This window comes from Spodoptera frugiperda, chromosome 10 (genome assembly GCF_023101765.2).
Source record: "Spodoptera frugiperda isolate SF20-4 chromosome 10, AGI-APGP_CSIRO_Sfru_2.0, whole genome shotgun sequence".
NCBI lineage: Eukaryota > Metazoa > Arthropoda > Insecta > Lepidoptera > Noctuidae > Spodoptera > Spodoptera frugiperda.
The window spans coordinates 8,442,748-8,469,531 of NC_064221.1; the positions used below are offsets into that span (position 1 = coordinate 8,442,748).

The 26,784-nt window shown below is 38.7% G+C and overlaps 1 protein-coding gene across 1 annotated transcript; it reads right to left on the reverse strand.

Moving 5' to 3' along the window:
• Window positions 1-1,146: 1,146 nt before the first annotated feature.
• Window positions 1,147-23,713, reverse strand: LOC118277428 (facilitated trehalose transporter Tret1). Its single transcript, XM_035596214.2, has 8 exons — window positions 23,352-23,713; window positions 16,102-16,331; window positions 15,399-15,569; window positions 9,560-9,712; window positions 6,579-6,705; window positions 5,057-5,292; window positions 2,526-2,720; window positions 1,147-1,811 (listed from the first exon to the last, which is right to left on the reverse strand). Exons 1-8 carry the CDS (start codon window positions 23,434-23,436, stop codon window positions 1,545-1,547), a joined length of 1,464 nt encoding a protein of 487 aa, XP_035452107.1. The 5' UTR covers window positions 23,437-23,713; the 3' UTR covers window positions 1,147-1,544.
• Between the last annotated feature and the right edge of the window lie 3,071 nt (window positions 23,714-26,784).

The window sequence follows — 26,784 nt, forward strand, 5'->3', positions numbered from 1 at the left end:
GGGTGCGCTTAACAAACACAAGTTCACATACACATGACACTCAGATCCGAGTGAAAATCAATTTGTTGATCACACAAAGAGTTGCTCCGTGCGGGAATCGGCTACAGGTTGCGCGGAGCCAGTTGCCCAGTCACCGCGCCAACGGTGCAGTCAGTGCATTTTGATGCAGTATTTTTTTAATAGAGTGATTCAAGTGGATAGTTTATAATATATGAACTTTGAATGGGAACGCATGGGAAGCCGCGGGCTAAGCTAATCCCTATAAAGTATATTCCATCAGAGCATAGAAGATTGGTGCTATAGACTGATTTTAAGATGGGCTCTGGCTCATTGCAAAAGGAACGGAATGGTTTTTAGTCAGTAAGAGTAACACTCGGATCTCGCCTCACCCAAGGCGGGAGAAGTAACTGGTATATTTTATGCCATCAAAAAGATTATGATTAAATGAAAAACTGTGATGTCCCCATTATCTGTGACCACCAAGCAAGATGGTGGCCAAACATTAATATAATCATAAAAAGGTTCAGAAATAAAAATAGGTTTACGTTTGAGATTTTTTATTTAGCTGCCTTTGCAACAAATCTTTACTTATTTATTATACCGATTTTATCCTGTAACTACAGTTACTAAAGGAATCTAAAAAGAAAATACATTTACATATTATTTTTCAATTATAATAAATTACATTGGTCACAGAATGTTGTTTTTCAATTACAATAAATAAATAAATAAAATTTCTTTATTTTAGACTCAATAGTAGTCCAACAAGAAAACAATCGGTTTTTCAATTATATTAAGTTGTCATTTTACAGGCACATACTTTGCCATTTAAAACTAAATTAAATTATCTATATTTATACAATTCTAGTTCTTAAATAAAATACATGTACATACAATAATATTATTAACTTAAAGCTAAAATAGTTGGAATAATTGGCTATTCATCCTATAAAACTGCTATGTATAATCTGTATTAATTTTATTATCTATGCACTATTTTCTTGTAGGCAACATTGTCTATTTAGTTTGTAAAATAATAATTACAGCCAAAATGATGACAACACTACACTTGGGTTTGAGCATATAATAATACCGGTGACTAGAAATAGACAATGTGACCAGTTTTCTTAATTCATATATTATTGGTATAACTATTATTTTATATGGCAACATGGAATGATATGGAATTGATTGTTTGAACAGAGATTCGTTTAAAATCGAGATATCTACGCCAACATAATAATACTGAATCTACGATTTTGTTTTGTTTTATTTTTACAATGTACAATGATGTTATGTATTAAGTATCTTCTACCAATTCCTATTTTTCGTGTTCAAACTATCACTTTAAGTTGTCTTTCATGGCTTTAACTAAAAAACTAAGATACTAAAATAACCTACCAGCCTTAAAACTAACATATTTCTAAAAAAATAGCTACCTACGTTTAAAAAACGTCATAATAGACAATGAATAAGCCGCCATTTTGAAAACACAAAATCGCGCCACTTTTTACGCGGGAACACAAAAGTCTAGGAACAATAATTCACACGTGGTTCGTTTCAACTACACAATCTTCCTTCTTTCTTCTTTTCCTACCTTCTAGATCAGCGTAAATGTCTTCTAGACTTCTCATTTTAGTTTCTGGAACGCAGAAGATGAGGTAGAATACGTTTGAAAGGCAGATGAAGCTGAACATCCAGAATGTTGAATGGTATCCAATCCAGACGTTTAAGGGAGCAAAAAGTTTGAGTAGAGCGAAGTCAGTGCCTAAGGATATTGCCATGATGAGGGTCGCTACTGTGCCTCGGAGCTGGAAGAAAAAGTAAAATTAAATAAGTTGGTTAATGAGTACACTTTTTGAGCGGGGAAAATTATCCAATGACTTCTCCCGCCATGGGTGAGGCGAGAGGGAGTATCAGACTCTCACTGACTAAATACCACCTCATTCCTATTAGATATTGCTTTGAGCCGGAACCCTGTTAACCTGTTACGTTGTCCCAAGCTCCAGTAAATAAGTGCCCTTATTGTTTTTTTCATTCTCAATTTCAAACAACAATGATATTCTTTAATATATGATGAATTCAAGATTTTCTGGCAGACTGACGGAATGCTATCAAGAAATAAGACCGCTAATTAGGTAGGTAAGTAGCTCGGAATGAATTAAATGTTTCTGTTCAAATTATGAAGTTGAACTGAAAATTTTCAGAACCAAATACTCAATAATGCTTTGTCCGACACGAACTATTAGTCCTTTGACCAGTAACAGTCTTGTTGAGCACCAAAAAGTACTAGGCTTGCATAAAACCAATAGATGGGTCCCCGCCCCTGAAGGGATTTTGGTAGTTACTCGAAAAAAGTAAGGCGTAACAATTTAAAAATCCTTGCATTCCCCTTCCACCACCGGTAAAATGTAACCAAACTATTTTTTTCTTTCTATCACCATAATTATATTCGAAATGACGTTTGAGTAAATCCAAAATTAGCATCGTGGGCTCCCTTAATACAAAGAAAGTATATAAATTACCTGGAAGTTGAACATCTCAGTCATGATGACAAACGGTAGAGGTTGGAGACCAGAGGCATCGGAGAATATGCACACACATAACGCGACGATGGGCACCCAGCCCGGGAGAGCCACTTCTATGCTTTGGAGGTAGAACCAGACTCCTAGTAGACACATGCTGAAGCCAGCTACTGCGCTTGTCACCGCTAGGAGAGGCTGGAAAGAAAAGAAAAATTAAGTCATTTTTAGCATTATTTTAGTCTTAGGTTCACTCTTTTCATGGAAATGTATTCGCGTTCTATTACAAAGATGAGTTTTTAAAATATCATGAAAATATTTTCGCCAATAATGACGATGGAATGATGACGATGACTAATTTCTTTTAAGTCAGGTAATATCCCTAAATTCTCCTAAATCTGGAAAAAAAATGTTGAAAACCGTAACAAAATCTATTCAGCCAAACGCGAGATAATTGCGCACAAATATACGAAACATACAGGTCTAACTGAGAACCTCTTATTTTTTGAAGTCGATTTAAAATACACATGCATGAGTTAACCGGTGTGTGCGTGTCTCGCATTAAATACTACTTTTCTAACACGAGACACCCCGATATGAGGTGTCAGGGTGTCACTAAACAACCCCCCTTTTTAATCCCTAACACCTCACCTCGGGGTGGGGATTTATTATTTTTATTGTTTTATATATCTTCTAGCTGCTACATGTTACACATTTTAATTGCCATTGCACAAATATCAATGCACCTCCGCCTACGCTCTTCAAGAACATTGTTGTTCCACATCTTCATATACCTACCTACATTTAGATAGCCAATTTTCTCCCGACGTTTCCAGCGGAAAATTCCCAACTTAATTAAAAAAAAAACTGCGTCAATCGTGGCATGACGAGTACCTCACTGATATAATACGTACGTAAGTCATGGTGACGCGAAATCCTTAAATAATAGTCCCTAATTAGACGAAATTATATGTTATAAGACCTCTAAGAGTTTCTGACATAACTACAGGTGAGATCGCCAGCATATGAACCTACCCTCTTCCGTTACCATTACATTTTCAACTTTAACCTTTTGTTATAAAGTCTAAAATCCAATGTCAAAATGACAGAATGGGGTAAGTTGACCTGCTGCTCTCTACATGAGCGTCTAACCAACAAGTTGTAATTAATTCCCCATGTGGAGTTTTCCACGTCTAGTTACCTAAGTGGAACCTTATTGTGGCCTCATTATTTCTATTCTTTAGAATTTTCCAGACGCTCCTTAATTAAGGTAGATCTTCAGTTCTATATATTAATCCTCTTGTATGGTTTTTTGTCTAGCTTTCTTCTGTTGTCGTTATGGTAGTTATATGATTTCTTGTGACTGGGACTTGTGGTTTTATCTTCTGTGAGGTACTAGGTACTAGGGTAAGCTTCTATGAAGTTCTACTTACTAGGGTAAGCTCTAACTTGACGCAACCGAAATTTTAGACTCCCGATCTTAAGTTGCCTAATTAGAAACATCAGTAAGCATATTTTTTTTGCATTGAGCAATATCCATGTTATGCAGAAAGCATACCTATGTAAGGCTATCTCGTTGGTTGAGTGGTTGCAAATTCGACTGCTACGCAAGGGGTCTCGGGTACTTTTCCCGTGTCGGGCAAAGTATTATCAGTGAGCCATGCCACAGAAATTATGTCTAGTTTATTTTGGATTCTGGGCATCAATAGGCCCAACTCGTATTACATAGGACTTATAACATAAATAGTGCACCTCTGCCTACCCCTTCGGAGATGAAAGGCGAAAGGATACACCCACACACACACACATTTTTCCGGCACGTTACGCAGCATCCAATCGCCCAAACATTGCTCTTAACTATTGTAACGAGACAAATAAAGAATTTGACCCATATCTTCCGACATCAATGAAATTAATAAAACTATACATGTATAATGTATATAGGTATTATATTACATGTATATAGGTAACCTACTTAGTTACCAGATATTATGAAACGACCGCATCACGTGTAAGACATATTTATTATTGTATCGCATGTCCAATTTGCCACGAGGTTTGATTTGATGCCAAATAACTAAATGAAATTCTTAAACTCTCAATACATTGTCGTCTTGTAATGTATGACTAGCTACATTAATGTAAAGACCAATTGACTGCACAGTTGGCGTGGTGGCTGGGCAACTGGCTGCCGTGCAACGTGTCGCGGGTTTAAACTCTGTGTGATCCACAGATTGTTGTTCTGGGTCTGGATGTCATTGTGTATGCGAAATTGTATGTTTGTAAACGCAACCACGACACAGGAGAAAATCCTAATGTGGGGCAAAGTTTTATTAGGTAATCATTGAATAAAGAATATTTTACATTACCGTCTCAGTACTCAGAGTCATTTAATGATTACATAACTCAGTCCTTAGCAATTATTTTCGGCTCAAAATCGTTACTAAAGAATAGTTTAAGTAGGTACCTAGGAAGTTCTCATTAAAATTCAGAATTTTTTGATTTTTTTAAAAATGAGTAAAAGAGTATCTTACCTTTCGTCCAGCTCTGTCAACAAGCTGACAGGCCAAAAACGACCCAATGATCTGGACAACAGCGAGCAGAATTGATTGCTTGTTCGGTGATAAAGCGATGCTGGTGCTCGGGTCCTTGCCGGCTTCAGCGAAGATGTGGCTAGCGTAGACCAGGACGGCGATGCAGCCGCAAAACTCTCGAGTGAGGTTCACTATGAGGGCCACCCAAAATGCTTTCACTGCCGTTTTGTCAGAAACTGTAGACAAATTCAGATAGATGTGTTAATAAATAAGTAGGTACTAGATGCATGATAGATGTGCAAAATGTCGTTGTGGTATGGAGGTTTAAGACGACAGATCTAAAACTGCTCATGAAACCTACCAACGGCAAGTACCAATGTGAAATTTTCTGAGTTTTATGTGCTTTCTAAGATTATTTAGACGCCACTGACAAATGGTGAAGGAAAAAATCCGTGAAGAAATTGGCTTATAATTTCTAATTATAAGTTTGAAATGGCCAACCCGCATTGAGCAAGCGTGGTGTATTAATGCTCAAACCTTCTCCGTGTGAAAAGAGGCCTTTGGTTAGCAGTGGCCACTTATAGGCTGTTGATGTGATGTAAAGTGTGCATTTATTCAAAATTCGATCATAATTAATTGAATAATGAAGCTTGTTCTTCGATTGCCTTCAAATGTCCAAACCGGGAATCGAACCTCGCACTACGCTTCTAACCATCCCATCAACGAGCCAGTCAATTCAAATACTAAGAAACGACAACAGACAAACAAAACAAAAATACCAAAACAAATAAATAACCAATTAGAAGTACCAGGAACACAGAACACACGAGGCGGTTGACATCGCCCCAATGTAATGTTTAACCCCAAACAAAACGTTACTAATTGACATCTGACATATGCAAACTGTCAGAAGTGAATTAAACAGTTGTTCGAATTGAAAATGATGAGGATTGGTCAAGCGACAAGGACATTGCGATCGCCACGGTTTTTATAAAGAGGTCGGAGACGGCTTCAATTGATTACACGCCCACACATTACCAATGTATGTACCAGTACATAGTAAATATCCTAATTTGTTTGTTTTTGGTCATGTCCAAGGCTTGCAGTAGGCTACATCAAGCTATATAGCCCCAGAAAGTATAATTTTTTTTTAACAAAGACAACAGAGCTCACTAATAAACCCAAACCTTCAGAAATATGGTCTCCAAAACATTTGCAAAGCATAGAACATTCATAGTGGAAGAGCCATGCTTCGGCATGAATGGGCCGGTTCGACCGGAGTGACGAGAAACTGGCGTGAAACAACGTTTACGTTGTATTTGAGTGTGAGTCTGGCTCTCGGAGGCCTAATAACCCCCCATTTCCAACCCCAGGTTCCCTCAAATTCCTATACCCCAAAAGGTCTGCAAAGCACTTTTAACGCCACTGATATTTCGGGTGTTTATGTTCGGCGGCGATTACTTACAATCAAGTATTCCATCTGCTCGTTTACGGGCTTATACTATAAAAAAACCTTACTTACACAATAATCTGGGTGAGAATTTCAGTTCACTGGTAGTCTGTTCAATGATGAGTCGGTCTACTTCTTCTGAGATGGACTTGTCGTCTACCGGTAAAGAGCGAAGCCATGCCAATACTTTGGCAGTTTCCTGTAACAAAAACATAAATATAATAGAAAGAAAAAAAGGAAGAAAAACAGTTCATTTGCACCGCTCTAAAATATTGCAGGTAAAACAAGAAAATAATTTAAAAAGTAAACAAATAAGCAACACGGCGCAAAACAGCCAGTGCTCAATCGATCCTACTCCTGCAGGTTCGGACGTGTAGCCTAGAAAGTGGTTTCGGAATGGTGTAATTTAATTCTGACATTTCAAAGTGCCTTCCTATTTGAAATAAATAATTTTGACTTTGACTTTGATTGTATTTTGGTGTTCAAAATGTTCAGTAGGAATAGTAATAGCTTCTCTGGTGTTACGGGTATTCATGGGCAGCGTTGATCGCTTACCATCAGGTGACCCATTTGCTCAATTACCTCCTATTCCAATCCTCTTAGATAATTATGGCATGTCATAAATCAAGCAACGAGCTTGTTAAACTTAATTATCCACTTTTAGCTTTTCAGAAAAAGATAAAAATAGTATTTTAAAAAGAAATGCTGACTCATTTCTCGAGTGATAATAATTAGTTTCATAAGACTAGCGACTGACACGGGTTGGTACAGAAATAAGTACTTATTTATCATTCATTGCGATCATCTTAGAGATAGTAGATACATGCAGTAGCAATTAGGTTGGTTACCTTTCATATAGTCAAGGTATAAAAATAACCGCTTTTTATTTTAAGCATATGAATATACATACGATACATAATATACCATTTTTTTCTATGTTTATCTGTCTATCTAGTTTGTTCTGTCTAGCCTCTGAAATAGCGGGACTAATCTTGACGGGACTTTCATTGGCAGATAGCTGGTATACTAAAGAGAAACTTAGGCTACTTTTATTGTAGAAAAAATAAAAAATCCAAAGTCAATATTCAACGTGGACGAAGTCGCGGTTAACAGCTAGTCAAGTAATAAGGATAAAGGACTTTGATCTTTATTACAAAAGTAAGTAGATACCTATATTGCATGCAGAAATCAGTTATTTTCTTTATTGCGCCACTCTCATTATTTTCCTGAAGTAAGCTGGGATTTAAAGGGCTGTTTTTTGTCTTTTTCTAGCCCGCTACGATAAGAGGCAAGTCTATTACAAAATGTTATGCATAGTCTTAGCGTCGGTGCCATTATTGAAAGCGTGGTCTCTGACAGACATTGTGATCGTTTAGTCGACTCTTATGCCTTGTTAGCACTACGCTAGTATTTTAGTCATATAGCGAGTAAGGCATTATGGTGATGCACTTATAGTATTATTGATAATGAGTTACTAATATTATTTATTAGCCGCCGTGCACTACACTACAGAGAGGCTCAAAGTTGTAGGTCTCCATAGGGAAATGCTATAACAGGCTTTACACCCTGGGGGTGTACGGGGTTGGTCTATTAAGAGGACCCGTTGCCTCATTTAAGTGTAGATGGTGGCCGCCGGGGAGGTTTTAGTGAGGTAAAAATCCCATACTACCTACCTAGTTTTTTCTCCAAAAAACTAGGTTCTTTAAAACTCTTGAAGATTTATTAATGCGAAAGTTTCTGTGTTTGTGTGCATGTTTGTTACTCAGTCACGTCAAAACGGCTCAAGGGATCGTAATTAAATTTGTAAAATATGTATGTAGATTATGGTCTTGAATAACACATAGGCTACTTTTTATCCCACGCGAACGCTAGTGAAACCACTGGCAAAAGCTAATGAGAAATATATTCCACACGAATTTCATATTGCAACGTCACGCCTTTTATCCCCGAAAGGGTAGGCAGAGGTGCACATTACGGCACGTAATGCCGCTATACAATGTACACCCACTTTTCACCATTTGTGTTATAAAAGACTTTCATTGTTAAGTAAAATTTTTCAATGTCACATTTACGCATAAATTATTTTATGAAGCATGCAATAATGTAAAGATAATCAATCTTATTTATATTGCAATTTACTTGTATGACTGATAAAATTATAATGCATTTAACTCTTGTCAGTAAATAATTATTAATCATTGTATCATTGCTAACAAGTTAATCAGTCATTTTGATTAATAAATATTATTATTATAATAAACAAAGGCTAACTACATTATTAATTGTCAATGTTATTCATTGGCTAATTATATTAAATTATAATTAAATAAATATATATGGATTTGTCTACCTCTTCGAGGATAAAAGGCGTGACATTGAATATAGGTAATGAGGAAGCATTCTCAGTAATAGTATGGAAGCAAGATAGATTGTGGGAAAGTAGGTCTTTATTGTTCCGGGAATCGAACCCTAATCTTCGTTCTTGGTAATCTTATGAAGTCATTTTTCTTTCAGTTTAAAATATGTACTTGTTATCATTAACAAATAAATTGTAGATAAGACTTGTTCACATAAAATGTTCGAGGAAGCTCGAGTGGTTTCAATCCATACCGGGGTTTTATAGCATAAATCATTATAATTAATTTAACTTTCTTCGTTTTTAATAATAACATCAACAAAAAAGTAAACATGAAATATATTTTTATAATAACTATCGTAAGATATGATAAATTAACAAAAAAACACGGTTTATTCACGTAAATAAATTTAGACTGCGCGACGTCGCCGCGTCTGCGCACGCTTTTTATGATGAAGAGTCACTCTGTGACTCGAAACTAGTAGAGCTTTTCTTTTCAGTTTAAAATATCTACTTATTATCATTAACAAATAAATTGTAGAAACGACTTGTTCACATAAAATATTCGAGGAAGCTCGACTGGTTTCAAGCCACACCGGAGCTCATTATCATATTTAATTAATTTAGCATTTCTGATTTTTAATTATAACATCAACAAATAGGTAAACATGAAATAATAACTTAAAACCCTGCTTACCTCATTTCTCCCACACTTCACCAAGTACGATGGAGTCTCGGGTAGTCGCAGCAGTATACAGAAATGGATGAGTGGTATAGCTAGCAGGATCCAGAGCACCGTGTTGAAAGGCAGCATGTCTCCCAGAATGAAGACTAGTAGGTTACCAGCAGTCTGGAAAAGGAAGGTGGTTTTAGACAATTTATAGTACCAACAGAACCGGCTGGAGTTATAGCACGGCCTTGCGGAAAACCTGTGTGTAGTAGTAATAGTAGTAATAGTAATATAGTAATTAAATCTTCAATCCCCAAATTCCTCGTATCGTCACGCCTTTTACCCCCGAAGGGGTAGGCAGAGGTGCATACCTATTACGGCAGGTAATGCTACTACTTTTTACCATTTGTGTTATAAATCCGTTCGTTGTGTTATAGTCCGCCATATACTGAGCTGACTTTGTGCGGGAATTGCATTTTAAAAGGGTTTGGGGACTTAGGTACTCTTGTGACTCACGACCGGGTTTAAGACGCTCGTTTCTTATGCATCAGGGTACGGGCTCAAAACCTACCAACGGCAAATACCAATGTGACTTTTTCCGAATTATATGTACTTTCTAAGATCATTTAGACACCACTGACAAACGGTGAAGGAAAACATCGTGAGGAAATCCGGGCTTATAATTTCTAATTATAAGTATGAAATCGCCAACCCGCATTGAGCAAGCGTGGTGATTAATGCTCAAACCTTCTCCGTGTCAGAAGAGGCCTTTGTCAGCAGTGGCCACTTATAGGCTGATGTGATGTGATGTGAGGTACTCTTGAATCCAATTCCGATTGATCGACATTGATACGAGTGTTGTGAAATTTCATACTATTGAGTTGCAGCACTTAACACCAATGGCATCCGTATTGCGTGGATATTGAATGAACTAAATGGTATTGGATTTGGCTTTATATGCCGTAATCTGAATTCTTTAACAGCTACAATTGTATAGTTTTGACATAGAATAATTATTTGGATTTCAATAAATTGAAAATGGTTTGACATCGAGGGCTAGCGCCGTATCAGCCTTATCAATTATACGGGGGCTCCTAACATACATAAGAAAAAATAAAAAATTCCAAATTTTTTATTTCATTTCAGAAATTACAAAAGTCCAAATAATAAATTCCTTATTTTTACTCGTAAAGCATGCGTTCAAAAGTTAGCAGCAACTTTAGGAAAATTAACGTCGTCGTAAGGGCCCCCAAACATGGGCTCACTGTTATAGCATCGGTAAGTCCCTTCTTTGAGGCTTGAGATACTTTTTTGAGAGGGAAAATTATCCAATGACTTTTCACAAAAATAAAAAAATAACAGAAAAAATACGGCTTCTTCCGTTTTTTTTTTTCTAAAAAAATGTCTACGGAGCCCTGCCAAGATACACTACGCTACTGCTTGACAGTGAGATTAGTTTCAAGAGTAAGCGCCCACGTCTTTAAGAGAACGTTCACGCAGGTATGTAAATTCATAGATCGTGCAATAAAAATCTTCTTAGAACTATAGCAGGAAAACTACATCTGTTATATGTAAGGGGAACACCTGCAGTACTTAGGTACATACTAAGTGTGCAATTTGTAAATACCGTACATAAAAACATCTGTGGCTTATAAAGCCTTCCGTAGTATGAGGAAAATGGTGAAAACTACATAATTTTTGTCTGTCTGTCTGTTTGTTCTGGCTAATCTCTGAAATGGTTGGACCAATTTTGACGGGACTTTTATTGACAGGTAGCTGATGTACTAAGGAGTAGCATAGGCTACATTTATTTTAGAAAAAAAAAATTAAAACCACAGATTATTTTAGACGTCATTCTACGCAGCCGAAGTCGCGGGCATCAATTAGTTTTATATGAGTAATAATTTTGAACACTCAACTTTTTATCACTTACACCGTTGGTAAATTCTTACTTAAATTCATTTTACAATTTTTAGGTCTTCTAGTTAAAAAAAAAACTAAACTAAGCCTCTATTTAAAAATGGAAACTACATAATTTATTTTTGACTGACGAACCATTCTATAATTTAAAGGCTCTCTATACTCAAAGCAGCATGTACGGAATCCCAAGAGACTAGAGAATGTAATAGTTTAGGTATTTATCGACATTTTCCCGTATCAAGTATCAATGTGTCAGATGTCACGACTTTGCAATTGTTTTCCGAAGTATGTCGAGTTGGGAAGTACCCGTCTAAAATTGCGGTTTTGTATTGCGAATTCGTGATTGACAGGATAGGTACACAAGATTACACTTTAAGCTAAACAAAACCAGTTTATCGTGGTTTTGCATTGTTATTTTTTATGATATAAGCCGGTAAACGAGCAGACGGATCACCTGATGGTAAGCAATCGCCGCCGTCCATGGACACTTGAAATATCAGAGGCGTTACAAGTGCGTTGCCGGCCTTTTGAGGGTTTGGAATTTAAGGGTTGTTGGGGAATCGGGGATTGGGCGTCCGGTAACCTCACTCACACAACGAAACACAACGCAAGCGTTGTTTCACGTCGGTTTTCTGTGAGGCCGTGGTATCACTCCGGTCGAGCCGGCCCATTGGTGCCGAAGCATGGCTCTCCCACACTTAGATGCAGAACCAGTGAATACAAATTATTTCTTGATAAGTGTGAGTTTAAATTAAGAACCCAAGCCTTCTGAGCGTTTCAGTTTGTAGTATTTGATAACACTTTATATTGGTTGCCAGTTACATTATCATTAAATTGAATTGTATATAAATAGAATAGAAGAACAATCTATTTTTAGTAGAATATTCTATTCTTGTAGGTACAATTTTATTAATTTGGACAAAAACACGTATCTGTACTTACATTGTGCCAATTCTACTAAGATAACGGAGTAAATAAAACCTATCGCATTTTCGATACATAAGTAATACGAATGTGTGTATGAAAGAAATATCAATATTTTTTTTTGTAAGTAATTTATATGGGACCTTTATATGTATATCTGATGAACATGATAGTAACATAAAAATATTGATTTGATCTTATAGAAATGTAGGTTTAGGTATTTTTCCTACTCAATTAGCCCCGGTAACCTGGAGACTAGACAGTCTAATTCAGGAACTATTAAAGACAAAGTTACTATTTTTATTGTAACTTTAATTATTATCAAAATTATTCTAAATTGAGTGTTTTTGCACATAGGTAATAAAAATTCAAAAGTCAAAAGGTGATTTGAGTTTATATCTTGAGTTTTTAGATATGAGAATTTACAGATTTTGAGTTTTTTTTTTAAACTTTATCTCTATAGTTTGAATTTTGACCTTTAAATAAGCGTTTTAGGGAACAGCGAGTAAAGTTCCCTAAGAAAAGGAGGATCCTCCGACCAGGCGAGGTGATCAGCCTGGCGGGCTTTCTGCCCAACTGTTGTTCGTTGGGATTTTCTATCCGTGTTAATTCGCATGCAAATTTCATATGTGCGATGCAGGATATTTGTGACGTCATCCATTGATTTGCTCGTCGATAGTCTATGTGCGACTTCTGTCATCTGTCATCTGTCACTTGTCAATGTGTCGCCACATCACTCCCCCCCAAGACCGGAGGTCGATCCTGTTGAGACGGCTGTCGATGCTTGAGATGAGCGGTGCCAGAGCCAGTGTAGAATGTCCCTAGTTCCAGTGAGTCGGAACTGTGCCGCTGAATGCCCAGTGAGTCGGGTGAGCGGTGCAGGGTGATACTCCAGTGAGTCGGAGTAGTGAGGCTCGCAGTGTCCCACGGTGAGTCGGGGAATAGATGCTGCGAGGGTACGTGCGTAGTGGCTGGCGTCTGCGTTGACGGCAGGAAGACGTCCTCAGACCGTGTGCAGAGTGCTGTGCCTAGACGCTGATGAGGCCGTAGGGAAGAACCAGGCTGCATATCTTCGATGTAGCGTGTGGTGGTCCCAGATGAGGCCGAGGATGCTGGTTGGCTGCGACTTGATTACCGCTCAGCGGAGAAGTGATGGGTGAGGGAGATGGCGATGAGGATGACGGTGCTGATCTGCTCCGTGAAGGTTGGTTTCAATCACGTCGGGGTCACCACTTTAGGGAACAGCGAGTAAAGTTCCCTAAGAAAAGGAGGATCCTCCGACCAGGCGAGGTGATCAGCCTGGCGGGCTTTCTGCCCAACTGTTGTTCGTTGGGATTTTCTATCCGTGTTAATTCGCATGCAAACTTAATATGTGCGATGCAGGATATTTGTGATGTCATCCATTGATTTGCTCGTCGATAGTCTATGTGCGACTTCTGTCATCTGTCATCTGTCACTTGTCAATGTGTCGCCACAGCGTCATACGCCTGACCTTTCGCGAATCATGTCTAGTAGTCAAGATAGTATTTTATTGTAATAAATATGTAATAAGTATATCGACCAATCACATGATTCACATAATTAATTATATGACAGAGATATAAGTACACGTGTCTCTGTGTGGCTCTTTATATAATAAATCACGTCTGTTATATGAAATAGGTATTTAAGTATAAATTAATGATGTTTTAATGAGTGGCGCATGCCGTCTTTATTTGATTTAATATGAAAATAATTATGATATGTCATGTATCTACTTAACTCTTTAAACGCTATCTAGTTGGTTAAGTAGTCGCTAGCGTTCGGAGCCTCGCACAGATTTTTTTTAATATTTTACAAAATCCTTGCCCTAGACTAGGGTTTTTCTCCTGTGTTACATAAAGAGTTCCTTATTAGGGAAAGTAGTTGCTTAGTTTTGAATTGAATCCGCTACATTTATTTATTTACATGTTGCAAGACATACACGCGCCAACCTAACGAGTTACCGGGGCTCCGGTCCTAAGCACGGATTACGGCGCATCGTAATCACCATGCTTGGCGGGCTATTTGGAAATAATAGCACTGTAGTTAAATCGATAGCTAAACAAAGAAGTCTTATTTAAAAGAATGAGTGTGAGATTATGAGACTGTGGGGATTATGGCAAACATAATACCCACATTTGGCAGGCGATTTGTTATACTTAGTAGTTAAATCACCAATTTAGTACCTAGATCCTGATGTGTATCCCTCGTGTGTATGATAAACTATTGACATTTCTATTCGATTAACATTTAATCTAATTGCTCACTGGATTAACTTGTTATACTTTTTTATTTTTACTAAACCATAAAATTTGATTGGATTAAAAGAATAAAAAATATATATTTGAGAATTTTATAGCGAAATATTTTAAAATGTTTATAACATTTCTAAATATCAGAGTTCATTCTACATTTTCCTGCACGTATATAATAAATTTTAAGTTTTATTGCCATCACTTGAGAATTAACATTTAAGCTAGTTCAACTTTTTAAGCTGTGTTAAGTTTAGGTAAGTAACAGCGAGTCTATATGACTAATAACACGTAGAAGACTGGGTTTGTGATGCGAATGTGAAAAAAAAAACAAAAAAAAAGAATCAAAGTAAATGAGTGTTGAATAGATTAAGTGCTTGCATATACAACTGTTGAGCAACGGAATTCTGATTCAATTCAACCAGTTTAAATGTGGGAGAGCATAATTAGACGGGCTCGACCGGAATGATACCACGGTCTGACAAGAAACTAACGTGAAACAACGCTTGCTTTGTGTTTCGCTGTTTAAGTCCCAATTTTCTAATCTCCCCAACAACCCCAAAAGGTCAACGCACTTGTAACGCCTTTGGTGTTTTGGGTGTCCATGGGCGACGCCGATTGCTTACCATCGGGTAATCCGTCTGCTCGTTTACCGGTTTATACCATAAAAAAGTTTCAAAACCCAAGCCAAGTTTTCATTCTTCAATGCTAAGTATCATAAAGTTTATAGTCTAGTACCATAAACTTACCTGTGAGAATATAACAAAAGTCCCCGTCATTCCTCGGATACTGTCCTCACTGATCTCCTTCACATAGAGAGGGCAGACCACGAACCCCCCTCCCGAACCGAAGCCAATGAGTGCGCGGGCGCCGATCAGTGCGATCGGGTGCGCACACATCAATTTCACTGCCCAGCCGATCTGTGAATTGTAATTAGGTTTTAATAGGATAATATTAAAAGACTATTATTGACTATCACTAAATATGCTATCTCCATGCCGTTTACCAAGTGTGGGGATTATGATCCTTAATAACCAACCTTTTCTGTAATTGTGTAGTCCAGGAACTGTAGATATTTTTGGTATGAAAATTATTCGTCTGTCAATTAAGCGTTGATATTTGGTGTTTATTTTATTATATTTTAAAGGTAACTCAACATATTGAGTATATTTTAGTGTTACAGAAACCTAATATATCTGATTAAAATTTAACAATGGCTGCAAAGTGAACTATGTACCTTTTTTTCTTTACAAAACGTTGCCCCAAACTAAGATTTTTTGTTTACAAACATACAAATTCACATACACATAACACTCAGTCCCGAAACAAAAATTTCTCGATCACACAAAGAGTTGCTCTGTGCGGCTTTCGAATCCGCTACACGTTACGCAGCAACCTCTTCTCCAACCACCTCACTAACCAGCAAATTAATTAAAATAAATAAATACTAACAGAAATAGGTATAGAAGCGCAAAGTAAAGCATTTTTTCTTCCAAATTTGTCAGCGGCCACGCCATACACGAATACTGCAATCGGTGCGAAGATGAACATGATGGATGCCATCCAGGATACATCCTCTTCAGAGAGGGGGGAGTTCGAGGGGGAGTAGTCCCCCATTAGCAGAGCCTTGTTGGGGGATATCCATCCCATTGCTGTCCCATATGCCAAGATTGGCATACAAACTGTAAAAGAAAGAAAATTGGGGTTAAAATTAGGATTGCGTGAAGGAAAATATTGTGAGGAAATAATTTCTAATTGTTATAAGTTTGAAATCGACACAATCCGTTTTGAGCAACTTGGACATTAATGCTCCTTTTAATCATATTCATATTCATTTATTTTGCTTTCCACAATGTATGTACATAGATGTTCTTAAAGGTAAAAGTAACAATTATGGACCCAATTTACACAGCAATTTTACAAGATTATAAAATCAGGCTTAATAATTATATAATTTTATATTATTATAGTTTATCTTAGTTTAAAAATGGTTAAATACATTATAATTACTGCCAAGATCTTAAAATTCGTAAAAATGATTCTAAAAATGCTCCTTCCTTTTTCGTATGAGAAGAGGTCTTAAAAGTGAAACAGTTATGAATATGATGATGATGAAGATAGGTTAGGTTAAATTTTCAAAAAGGTTTTGGTTTTTAGTCACTAATAACTTTTTTTTTAAAACGTGCACCGCCTTTTGTTTTCTTTATCCCGCCTCCATTTCTTAAGTAAACCTTCTCCTAAGTCTAATAAATACAATGCTGAAATTCGTATCAAAATCATCATTGAAAAATAGACCTCAATAATTGAATTTTAATTATTTCAGGTGCTCTTACTTTGAATTTAAAATAGTATTTTTTTTGTTGATAATATGAAATCATGTCATTAAAAAGTACCTAGATAATCAGAAAAAAAAACTAAATTAAAGAAGGAGATTTAGTGCTAAAACTTAATTATTAACTTTTTATAACTCTCACTATTATCTATCTAAATTGGATGAAATAAAAAATCAATTATTGTATACATTCCTAGATCAAAAATAAATTATTTTGCATTTTCAGTACCATAGAATATCCCAATATAATCGTACTTTCATTCATTAATTTGATGACATACTTAATTTTTAATTTTTTCTTGCTATTATTTGCGAAATAAGTATGCTATTAAAAATAGGACGTCATAATTTGCGATCTCCTACAAAAGTCAAAGAACGGTATCGTTTTTGACATTTCAATAAAAGTAGGTATTGAATTTGACCAGTTGAAAACAATCGTATTAATTATTATTTAGGCAATCATTCCAATACCCACCTAAAAGAAAAATAAAAAAAAAACAACCGTTCTCTAAGTAAAACACTCACTAGTCATTTCGTCCAATGAACTTTATAAAAAGGCTGGCTAGCAAGCTAAAAATATCTACGGTTAAATATAGACTAAGATGGCTAAGTAACAAGTACGGAGCAGGTATGCGTTCCTGGTACTCGAAGGCACGATTCTAAGTATTTTTAGATGTGCAACTTATCTGTGACGCATTCTACGCTTTGCATAAACTGTCTATGAGAGTGTGAGAAGAAATTTGAAACTTTAATTTGGGTTGTAAATTGAAAATTTAGTTGAGAGGCTGCAAGTGTGACAACAGTTAGATTCCTAGGTGAGGCGAATTATTATTGTGATTATTTTGATAAAATCCAGTATATGGCAATAGGCTCACCCCTATTACATGGAACTTATGACACAAATGGTGAAAAGTGGGTGTACATTGTACCTATATAGCGGCATTACATGTCGTAATGTTCACCTCTGCCTACCCGTTCGGGGATAAAAGGCGTGACGTTGATCCTGATCTTTGAGAAAATTAACAATACAATAGGATCTCAATAGGCTCACGTATTGTTTATTACAGCATAACTACTAAAAAATAAGTGGCACAATTAATACATAAAGCACTTGTATTGACTTATAAACCTTTGACTTATAAAAGGCAGGACGTCATCTACGTACGTAGATTAATTAAAAAATGACATGACACGTCTAATACAATGATAATCTCACAATTATAGTGTGATTACAGTTACTTATAACAGACGGTATCTAACTGCCGTGCACAGAGTCATTTAATGATTACTTAAACTATTCCTTAGTAATGATTTTGTTCCGAAAATAATTGCTAAGGACTGGGTTAAGTAAACGTGTGACATAAAACATAAGTGTGGGAGAGCCATGCTTTGGCACGAATGGGCCGGCTTGACCAGAGTGATACCACGGCCTCACAGAAAACCGACGTGAAACAACGCTTGCGTTGTGTTTCGTTGTATAAGTGAGGTTACCGGAGGCCCAATTCCCCCTTCTCAATCTTCCCAATCCCCGATTCTCCAACAACCCTTAAATTCCTAACCCCCAAAAGGCCGGCAATGCACTTGTAACGCCTCTGGTTCGCCCCCTGCGGTTCCCAATGCGGGTCACAGTGACGACGACGACGACATCGTTCCGGAGGTGACCGAGGCAGAATTGAGAGCGGCGGTGCGCCGGATGGGCGCCAAGAACACCGCCCCAGGACCCGATGGCCTGCATGGCAAGGCGTGGGTCCTGGCCTCAGAGGCTCTCAGGCCTCGATTAATCGGTCTCTACAGCGCATGCATGGAGAGAGGCCAGTTCCCACTTCAGTGGAAGACGGGAAAACTGGTCCTCGTGAAGAAGCCGGGGCGCCCTGCGGACTCTCCGTCCGCGTACCGGCCCATTGTGCTGCTCGACGAGGTGGGAAAAGTCTTCGAAAGGATAATTTCGAACCGCCTCGTCGCGCACTTGTCCGGAATTGGGCCGGACCTCGCGGATGGCCAGTTCGGCTTCCGCAGAGGACGCTCCACGGTGGACGCCATCATGCGCGTAAGGGACCTCACGACGGGGACTGCAGTGTCCAGGGGTAAGGTCGTAGTGGCGGTGTCTCTGGACATCGCCAACGCCTTCAACTCCCTACCCTGGAGCTGCATACTGGAGGCACTCCGGTATCACCGGGTGCCTACCTACCTCCGTCGTATAATCGAGGCTTACCTGACAGACAGGTATGTTATATACCCCGGTCACCAGGGCGAATGGAAACGGCGAGAGATGTCGCGCGGTGTTCCACAGGGTTCGGTTTTGGGACCGCTCCTGTGGAATATCGGTTACGACTGGGTGCTGCGCACCGACCTCCCGAACGGCGTCGACGTAATTTGCTACGCCGACGATACGCTAGTGCTAGCGCACGGGAGGTCGCACCAGGCGGCGGCCAACTTAATGGCGAGAGCGGTTGCGACAGTAGTTGAAAGGATCCGGCAATTGGGACTCGAGGTGGCGCTCCACAAGTCCGAGGCCATGTGCTTTCATGGCCGCGGGAACGCGCCACCTCCGGGTGGGTCCCAAATAACGGCGGGAGGAGTTTCCATCGGCGTCGAGACGACGATGAAGTACCTAGGACTCGTCCTCGACAGTCGATGGAACTTCGTGGAACACTTTCGACGTTTGGCTCCTAAGTTGGAACGGACGGGGGCTGCGCTTAAGCGGCTCCTGCCAAACCTCGGGGGCCAAATGCCTCCTGCCGGAGGTTGTACGCGGGGATCGTGCGATCCATGGCCCTCTACGGCGCCCCTGTGTGGGCGCCGAACCTGATGCGGCGGCCAGCTCGGGCGCTGCTCACATCTCAGAGGGTCATGGCCATCCGGGTGATCCGTGGATATCGCACGATCTCCGGGGAGGCGGCGAACCTCCTTGCCGGATTACCGCCGTGGGATTTGGAGGCGAAGGTGCTCGCGCACGTGTTCAGTTTGCGCGCCGACGCGTGCCGCCGGGGCGAAACTCCACTGCCGCGCCAGATCAGTGCGTGGCGGGACGAGCTCCGGCGCGATCTCATGGCGGAATGGCAGCAACGACTGTCGCAACCGAGGGCTGGGCTCGCTGTCATCGCAGCGGTAAGTCCCCTCTTTGAGGAGTGGCTAGAGAGGCGCCACGGCGTCCTCACCTACCGCCTGACGCAGGTGCTTACCGGACATGGGAGTTTCGGTAGGTTCCTGTTCCTTATTGGGCGGGAGGAAACGCCCGGGTGTCATCACTGCGAGGACCGCCCGGAGGACACGGTAGAACATACGGTGGCGGTGTGCCCTGCGTGGGCTGAGTACCGCCAAGTCCTCAGGGATGTGGTCGGCGACGGCGACCTCTCGCGCCCGGCACTGGTTCAGGCCATGGTGCGGAGCGAGAGGGACTGGGATGCCGTCTCCTCTTTCTGCGAAGCAGTCATGCTAGCTAAGGAGGAGGCGGGGCGCGTGAGAGAACAAACCTCCTCACGCCCCAGCCGTCGCGAGAGACACTCCGGGCGTCGGGGATCGCGGGACGATCTCCGGCCACCGTAAGTGCGGGCCTGCGGGCGGCGAGTAAGGGTAGCTCACCGCCCGAACAGAGCCAGACCCGTGCGTACGGCGCGTAGCGTTCCGCGCGCGCCTCAAAGAGCCATCAGACCACCACAGATGGGGCCCAGTAGGGCTGATGCCTGATCCGGAGCTGCGGACTACCTAGCGGGTTTACCGGGGCTCTGGCTCGAAAAGCAGGAGAAGGAACGGGGTGGTTTTTAGTCAGTAAGAGTCTGACACTCCCTCTCGCCTCGCCCAAGGTGGGAGAAGTCATTGGATGATTTTCCCCCCTGTAAAAAAAAAAAAAAAAAAAAAAAAAAAAAAAACGCCTCTGGTTTTTCAAGTGTCAGGCGATACGTCTGCTTGTTCCAAAAAAAAAAGAAATAAACCCCAGATGTTTTACTCTACAGTCGCGCTTACGTCCACTGTACCAATAAGGTAGTCTATTAATAGAATTTAATTCATCATGCATTATATTTATGACGGCGACTTTAACACACGGAAATGGAGTATGTCAGGTGCATGCACGTGGTGCAACATATCTTGGCACTGCATACACTGTCGTATTGTATGCAATTTGTCTAGGTACATCGATTTACTATAGTAAAGTGCAATTGATACGTCGATAATGATGCGTGTAATTCAAATATATTTCGTTTATGGTATAAGCCGGTAAACGTGCCGACGGATCACCTGATGGTAAGCAATCGCCACAGCCCGTGGACACCCGAAACATTAAAGGTGTTACAAGTGCGTTGCTGGTGTTTTGGGGATTAGGAATTTAAGGGTTGTTGGGGAAGGCTTTTCTGTGAGGGGTATAATCATTCAATGACTTCTCCCGTCTTGGGTAAAGCGAGAGGGAGTATCAGACTCTTACTGACTAAAAACCACCCCGTTCCTACTCCTGCTCTTCGAGCCGGAGCCCCGGTAACCCACTAGGTAGTTTGTTCGGGAGTATTATACCTAGTATGGGAATGAACTATGCAGGTTTTATAAAAAAAAGTACCGTACTGTACTTTTTTGGACGTATTGAATTATCACGTATGAAACAAAATTAGGTACTTAACCTAGTCCACTCGAATAATTTATGTAAATAAAAAAAAATGAATCACTGTTGTGTATGTACGCGTTGTACGCACGCAACTCATGAACGGCAGCACCAAATTGCATGAAACTTTTGTTGATAAGATTTCTTTATGAGACAAATATTCTTGGAAGTAGTTTATTCTTTTTCGTAACTGTTAATTTAATACATACATACATACATATAGTCACGCCTTTAATCTTCGAAGGGGTAGGCAGAGGTGCATATTATGGCACGTAATGCCACTGTACAATGTACACCTATTTTTCACAATTTATGTTGTAAGTCCCATGTAATTGGTGGTAAGCCGGCAATAGGCTTACCACCGCGCACATTTCCAGACTCCGTGCTACTACTAAGAAATTTTCGAAAAACCGAAAAAGCCCAGCAGTACTTCGTCCGACCCGGGAATCGAACCCGAGACCCCTTGCCCAGTCGCACTTGCAACCACTCGGCCAACGAGGTCGTCAGTTGTTACAACTGTTAATTATTTAATCTAAACTTAATCTATAGGTACTAATATTATCTATACTAATATTATAAAGCTAGAGTTTGTTTGTTTGAACGCGCTAATCTCCGGAACTACTGGTCCGATTAGAATAATTATTTTTGTGTTGGATAGCGCATTTATCGAGGAAGGTATTAGGCTATAAAACATCACGCTATGATATTTTTCCCCTAACATTTAGGGGGATGAAAAATAGATGTTGGCCGATTCTCATAGATACCGGATAAGCACAAAATTTTTTATCAAAATCGGTCAAGCCGTTTCGGAGGAGTATGGCAACGAAAACTGTGACACGAGAATTTTATATATTAGATATATTATAGTATAGATGTGACTCAAATGGAAAACTAGTCTCAGTTTCTATTATTATTTTAACAATTAAATAACTATTTAGTTTAAAAGTTAATTTACTATTGACCTTCTTGGTTTGAGAAACCAGATCTGTTATCTGGTTTGTCGTCAAATTCTTGGGTTTTTCGATTACCGTTAAATTGACATTTACGTGTATAAATACCTAATTTTTCAATAGTGTAGTGGACTTTCTTTTTTTTATGGTACAAGCCGGTAAACGAGCAGACGTATCACCTAAAGGTAAGCAATCGCCGCCGCCAGAGGCGTTACAAGTGTGTTGCCGGCCCTTTGGGAGTTTGGAATTTAAGGGTTGTTGGGGAATCGGGGATTGGGAAGATTAGGAAGAGGGTAATTGGGCCTCCGACCATCTTAAATGGTGTTCTAATAGACTAATTTAAAATATTGGACATGTATTGTTATTTAGTGTAGAATATTTACTAATATTATTAATGGGAAAATGTGTTTGTTATTTTTTTCTTTGATAAAATGACGATTTACACAATTATATTATTTTATCAAATAATATCTATACACTATGTATCTATAAAATAGTAAATAAGATTACCTAGTAAGTATTTAAGGAAATATGAGTTTTAACTATGTTTAAGGGACAGGTCTGACATGATTTTTGTGTGACCAAAATACCATAAATTAAAAAAATATATATTTAAAAATATCTATGTAGTAAAAATACACATATTTTATTAACTTTTTACGCTTATAATATGACATGGCAAGCGTGATAGATATCATTAAAATAGGAATAGAGACAATGTAAAATAAATCTATGACATAAACCGTAATAGATTGACGTCGCCATATATAATGGAACGAATAAAAAAACTGTCAACATAAAAAAAAGTGTAGTTTCCATAATTACTCACCGACAATGGACATAAGAATCTGATTGTGTTTGCTCCCAACTTTTTCTTCTTTCGCGGAACTGATTTTATACATTTTGTTCACCATTTTTACCAATTAAAAAAATATATGACACCACCAAAAAATATAGCACACCGAACTAATATTTAAATAAATAAAAAAAGTCACCAACAAAAAATAAAAAAGTCACACACAAAAAAATGAAATATAAAAACAATACAATATTTTAATTCGATTTTTAATAGGATGAATGTAAATTCAAATTTGTATTTTATTTTATTATTAAAATAGAGTTTATTTTTATTTGCGCGCGTTCTAGTCTCGCGCGCTTGCGTGACAACGGTGATGCGTCAACGCACTGTCGGTTCTATCTTCATTGCAGTGCTTTTATATGACCGTCACAAGACAAGGGCTGCCATTTCTCTGAATAAAACTTAATTTATTACTTTTATTTTTAATTAAATATGACAATTATAATTATTTTTTAATTATTATCTGCCGGAATAAGTACGTCACGTAATTAGGTAGGTGAGGCTTACTTATTCTATTATATAAAAATAAGTCGGATTTTCTTTCCTGACGCTATAACTCCAGAACGCACGGACCGATTTCCACGGTTTTGCATTCGTTAAGCTCTCGGGCTCAAAAATCAGGAAACATTGAAGAGAAAAGCAGGAAAACGGAAAATAATTGGTGGCGAAACGGATTTCGCCGAGCTTGCTAGTTAGGTATAATTCCTATATACAACTTAATCCTCATTAGTATTATTGTTTATAACCACATACAGTATAGAAAAATACAACTAAAGAATATAATACAGAAGCATAATACAACTAAATATTTCAACGAAAAGCGAATAAAAAAATTTTCAAACAAAATTAATAATTAAATAAATCAAGTATTGAATGCTGTAATTTTGAAGATTGTCTAGGAATGTTATGGACATGCGGCGCGGCTGTTACAATGCCGTATTTGTAAAGAGTGTTCAAATTAGTTCAAAAAGAAAAATGCACCTTTTGGCTTAATCACTGGGCCTATATTGCGATCGGTCGTTTTTTGTATATTGTCAGCCAAGATGATAACAAATATGTGGTTTAAATTAAGTCATAAGAGGTTTCCCCATACGGTATTTTAACTGTTTTTTTAATTAAATTTATTAATTTGTTAATTCATTCATTCATTGAATTTTTTCACTCATGATTGATTGCATTCGATTTGTTTTCATGTGGAAACTGTTTTGGACTATGTATTACGAGTATTTAATTTGTATGTAATTCTCGTATATATTATTCAGTTTGTTTCCCAAATAAAATAAAATATGGAGTACGGTGATGCTATCGCGATAATTGATCGCAGTCTTAGGACGTGATATGACAGAATAACAATAATAAATCCCCACCCTGAGGTGAGGTGGGGAATTAAAAAGGGGGTTGGAGTCGGGATAGGAAAGTAGTATTTAATGCGAGACACGCACACACCGGTTAACTCGTGCAGTTGCACTTTTAACCGACTAAAAAAAGAGTCATCAATTTGATCTGTATAATGTAATATGTATGTTTGTGCGCGATTATCTCGCGTTTGGCTAAATAGATTTTGATGCGGTTTTCAGCGTAGTATTTTTCAGACTTTTAGAGATATTGTTTGACTTAAAAAATAGGAGGTGGTAAAGAAAATTTACAGCAGTTTTCTGATAAAAAATATATTTTTATCACATGTAGAGAAATATAAATTATTAACCATTATCTAAATAGCGTATCTAAATACGCTTTTCAATGCAATGTGCAATTTGAATTTTGGCCACATGCCAAATAGTTTTCACTTTTCTTGAGAAGCAATAGATCCGACCGTGCATAATCAGTCCGTTACTCAATCTTTAGTCATCTATACCATCATCCTGATATCAGACTCGAGACGTCTACTGCTGAACTTTATTTTTTTCCAGATCGGCCTTTTTTTTTAAATACGTTGCCCCACATAAGGATTTTCTCCTGTGTCGTAGGTGCATTTACAATTATACATTTACACATGCACATGACACCCAAGCCCGAAACTAATAATTTGTAGATCACACAAAGAGTTGTTCCGTGCGGGAATCGAACCCGCGACACGTTGCACGGCAGCCAGTTGCTCAGCTACCGCGCCAACCGTGCAGTCAAAAGGCCAGTTGAAAGTAACTCTTCCCTTATTAAGTATCAGATTTTTAGTGTAGGTATAAGTATAATGTATTAGAGATTTTCCTTAAACGACCAGATATTTTTTATGGTATAAGCCGGTAAATGAGCATACTGATCACCTGGTGGTAAACAATCGCCGTCGCCCAAGGACACCCGAAACACCAAAGGCGTTATAAGTGTGTTGCCGGTTGGGAATTTAAGGGTTGTTGGGGAATCGGAGATAGGGAAGATTGGTAAGGATGGGGATAATTGGGCCTCCGGTAACCTCATTCACACAACGCAAGCGTTGTTTCACGTCGGTTTTCTGTGAGGCCGTAGTATCACTTCGGTCGAGCCGGCCCATTCGTGCCGAAGCATGGCTCTCCCACACTTAATGAAGAAGACAGAAGTCCTTCAACTTGCCCAATAATAATATGTTTGATTAATGGTATATGTTGGGCTAAAGTTCAAAGTGAACAAACACACATTGTGTCTGATTCCCCATGATCCCAGGGTTTGAACTTGACTTATTAAAATTATTGGCTCAATTGATATTCATTGCTTTGACCTGTCAGATGTTCAGCTTGTTTTCCCTGCTAAGTAATTAAAATCAAGGTTGAACAATATTTCCGTAGACAAAACAGTATCAGTATCAAAACAGTAGCTGTAAATTAATATGACATAACTATTATGATTTAAAAAATATAGAATACTAGTATTCTATGGCCACCATCCGCTACTAAGTTTCTATTAATCACAACATGATGTTTTCATGATGCATTTAATTCATTGCATTACAATGCATTCAATTAAGTGTGGGAGGCCGGATCGACCGGAGTAATACCACGGCCTCACAGAAAACCAACGTGAAACAACGCTTGCGTTGTGTGAGTGAGGTTACCGGAGGCCCAAATACTCCCCTTCCTAATCCCAGATTCCCCAATAACCCTTAAATTCCTATCCCCCAAAAACCCAGCAACGCAATTGTAACGCCTCTGGTGTTTCGGGCGTCCATGGGTGGCGGCGATCAGGAGATTTGTTTGTTCGTTTACCGGCTTATTCCATAAAAAATCTAATCAGTAGCACGGAGATTAGTGCATTCAAACAAACTAATTCTTCAGCATTATATTAGCTTAAAATATAGAATTTTATTATTATCAGTACTAATAGATACAATTCTAAGTGAAAACTACTCATTTGTTTGTCACCACATTAAGCTTATTAAATCTTCTTATTGCTTGCATTTAGTTGGGAGTACAGAGAAAGACGTAGGCTAAATTAT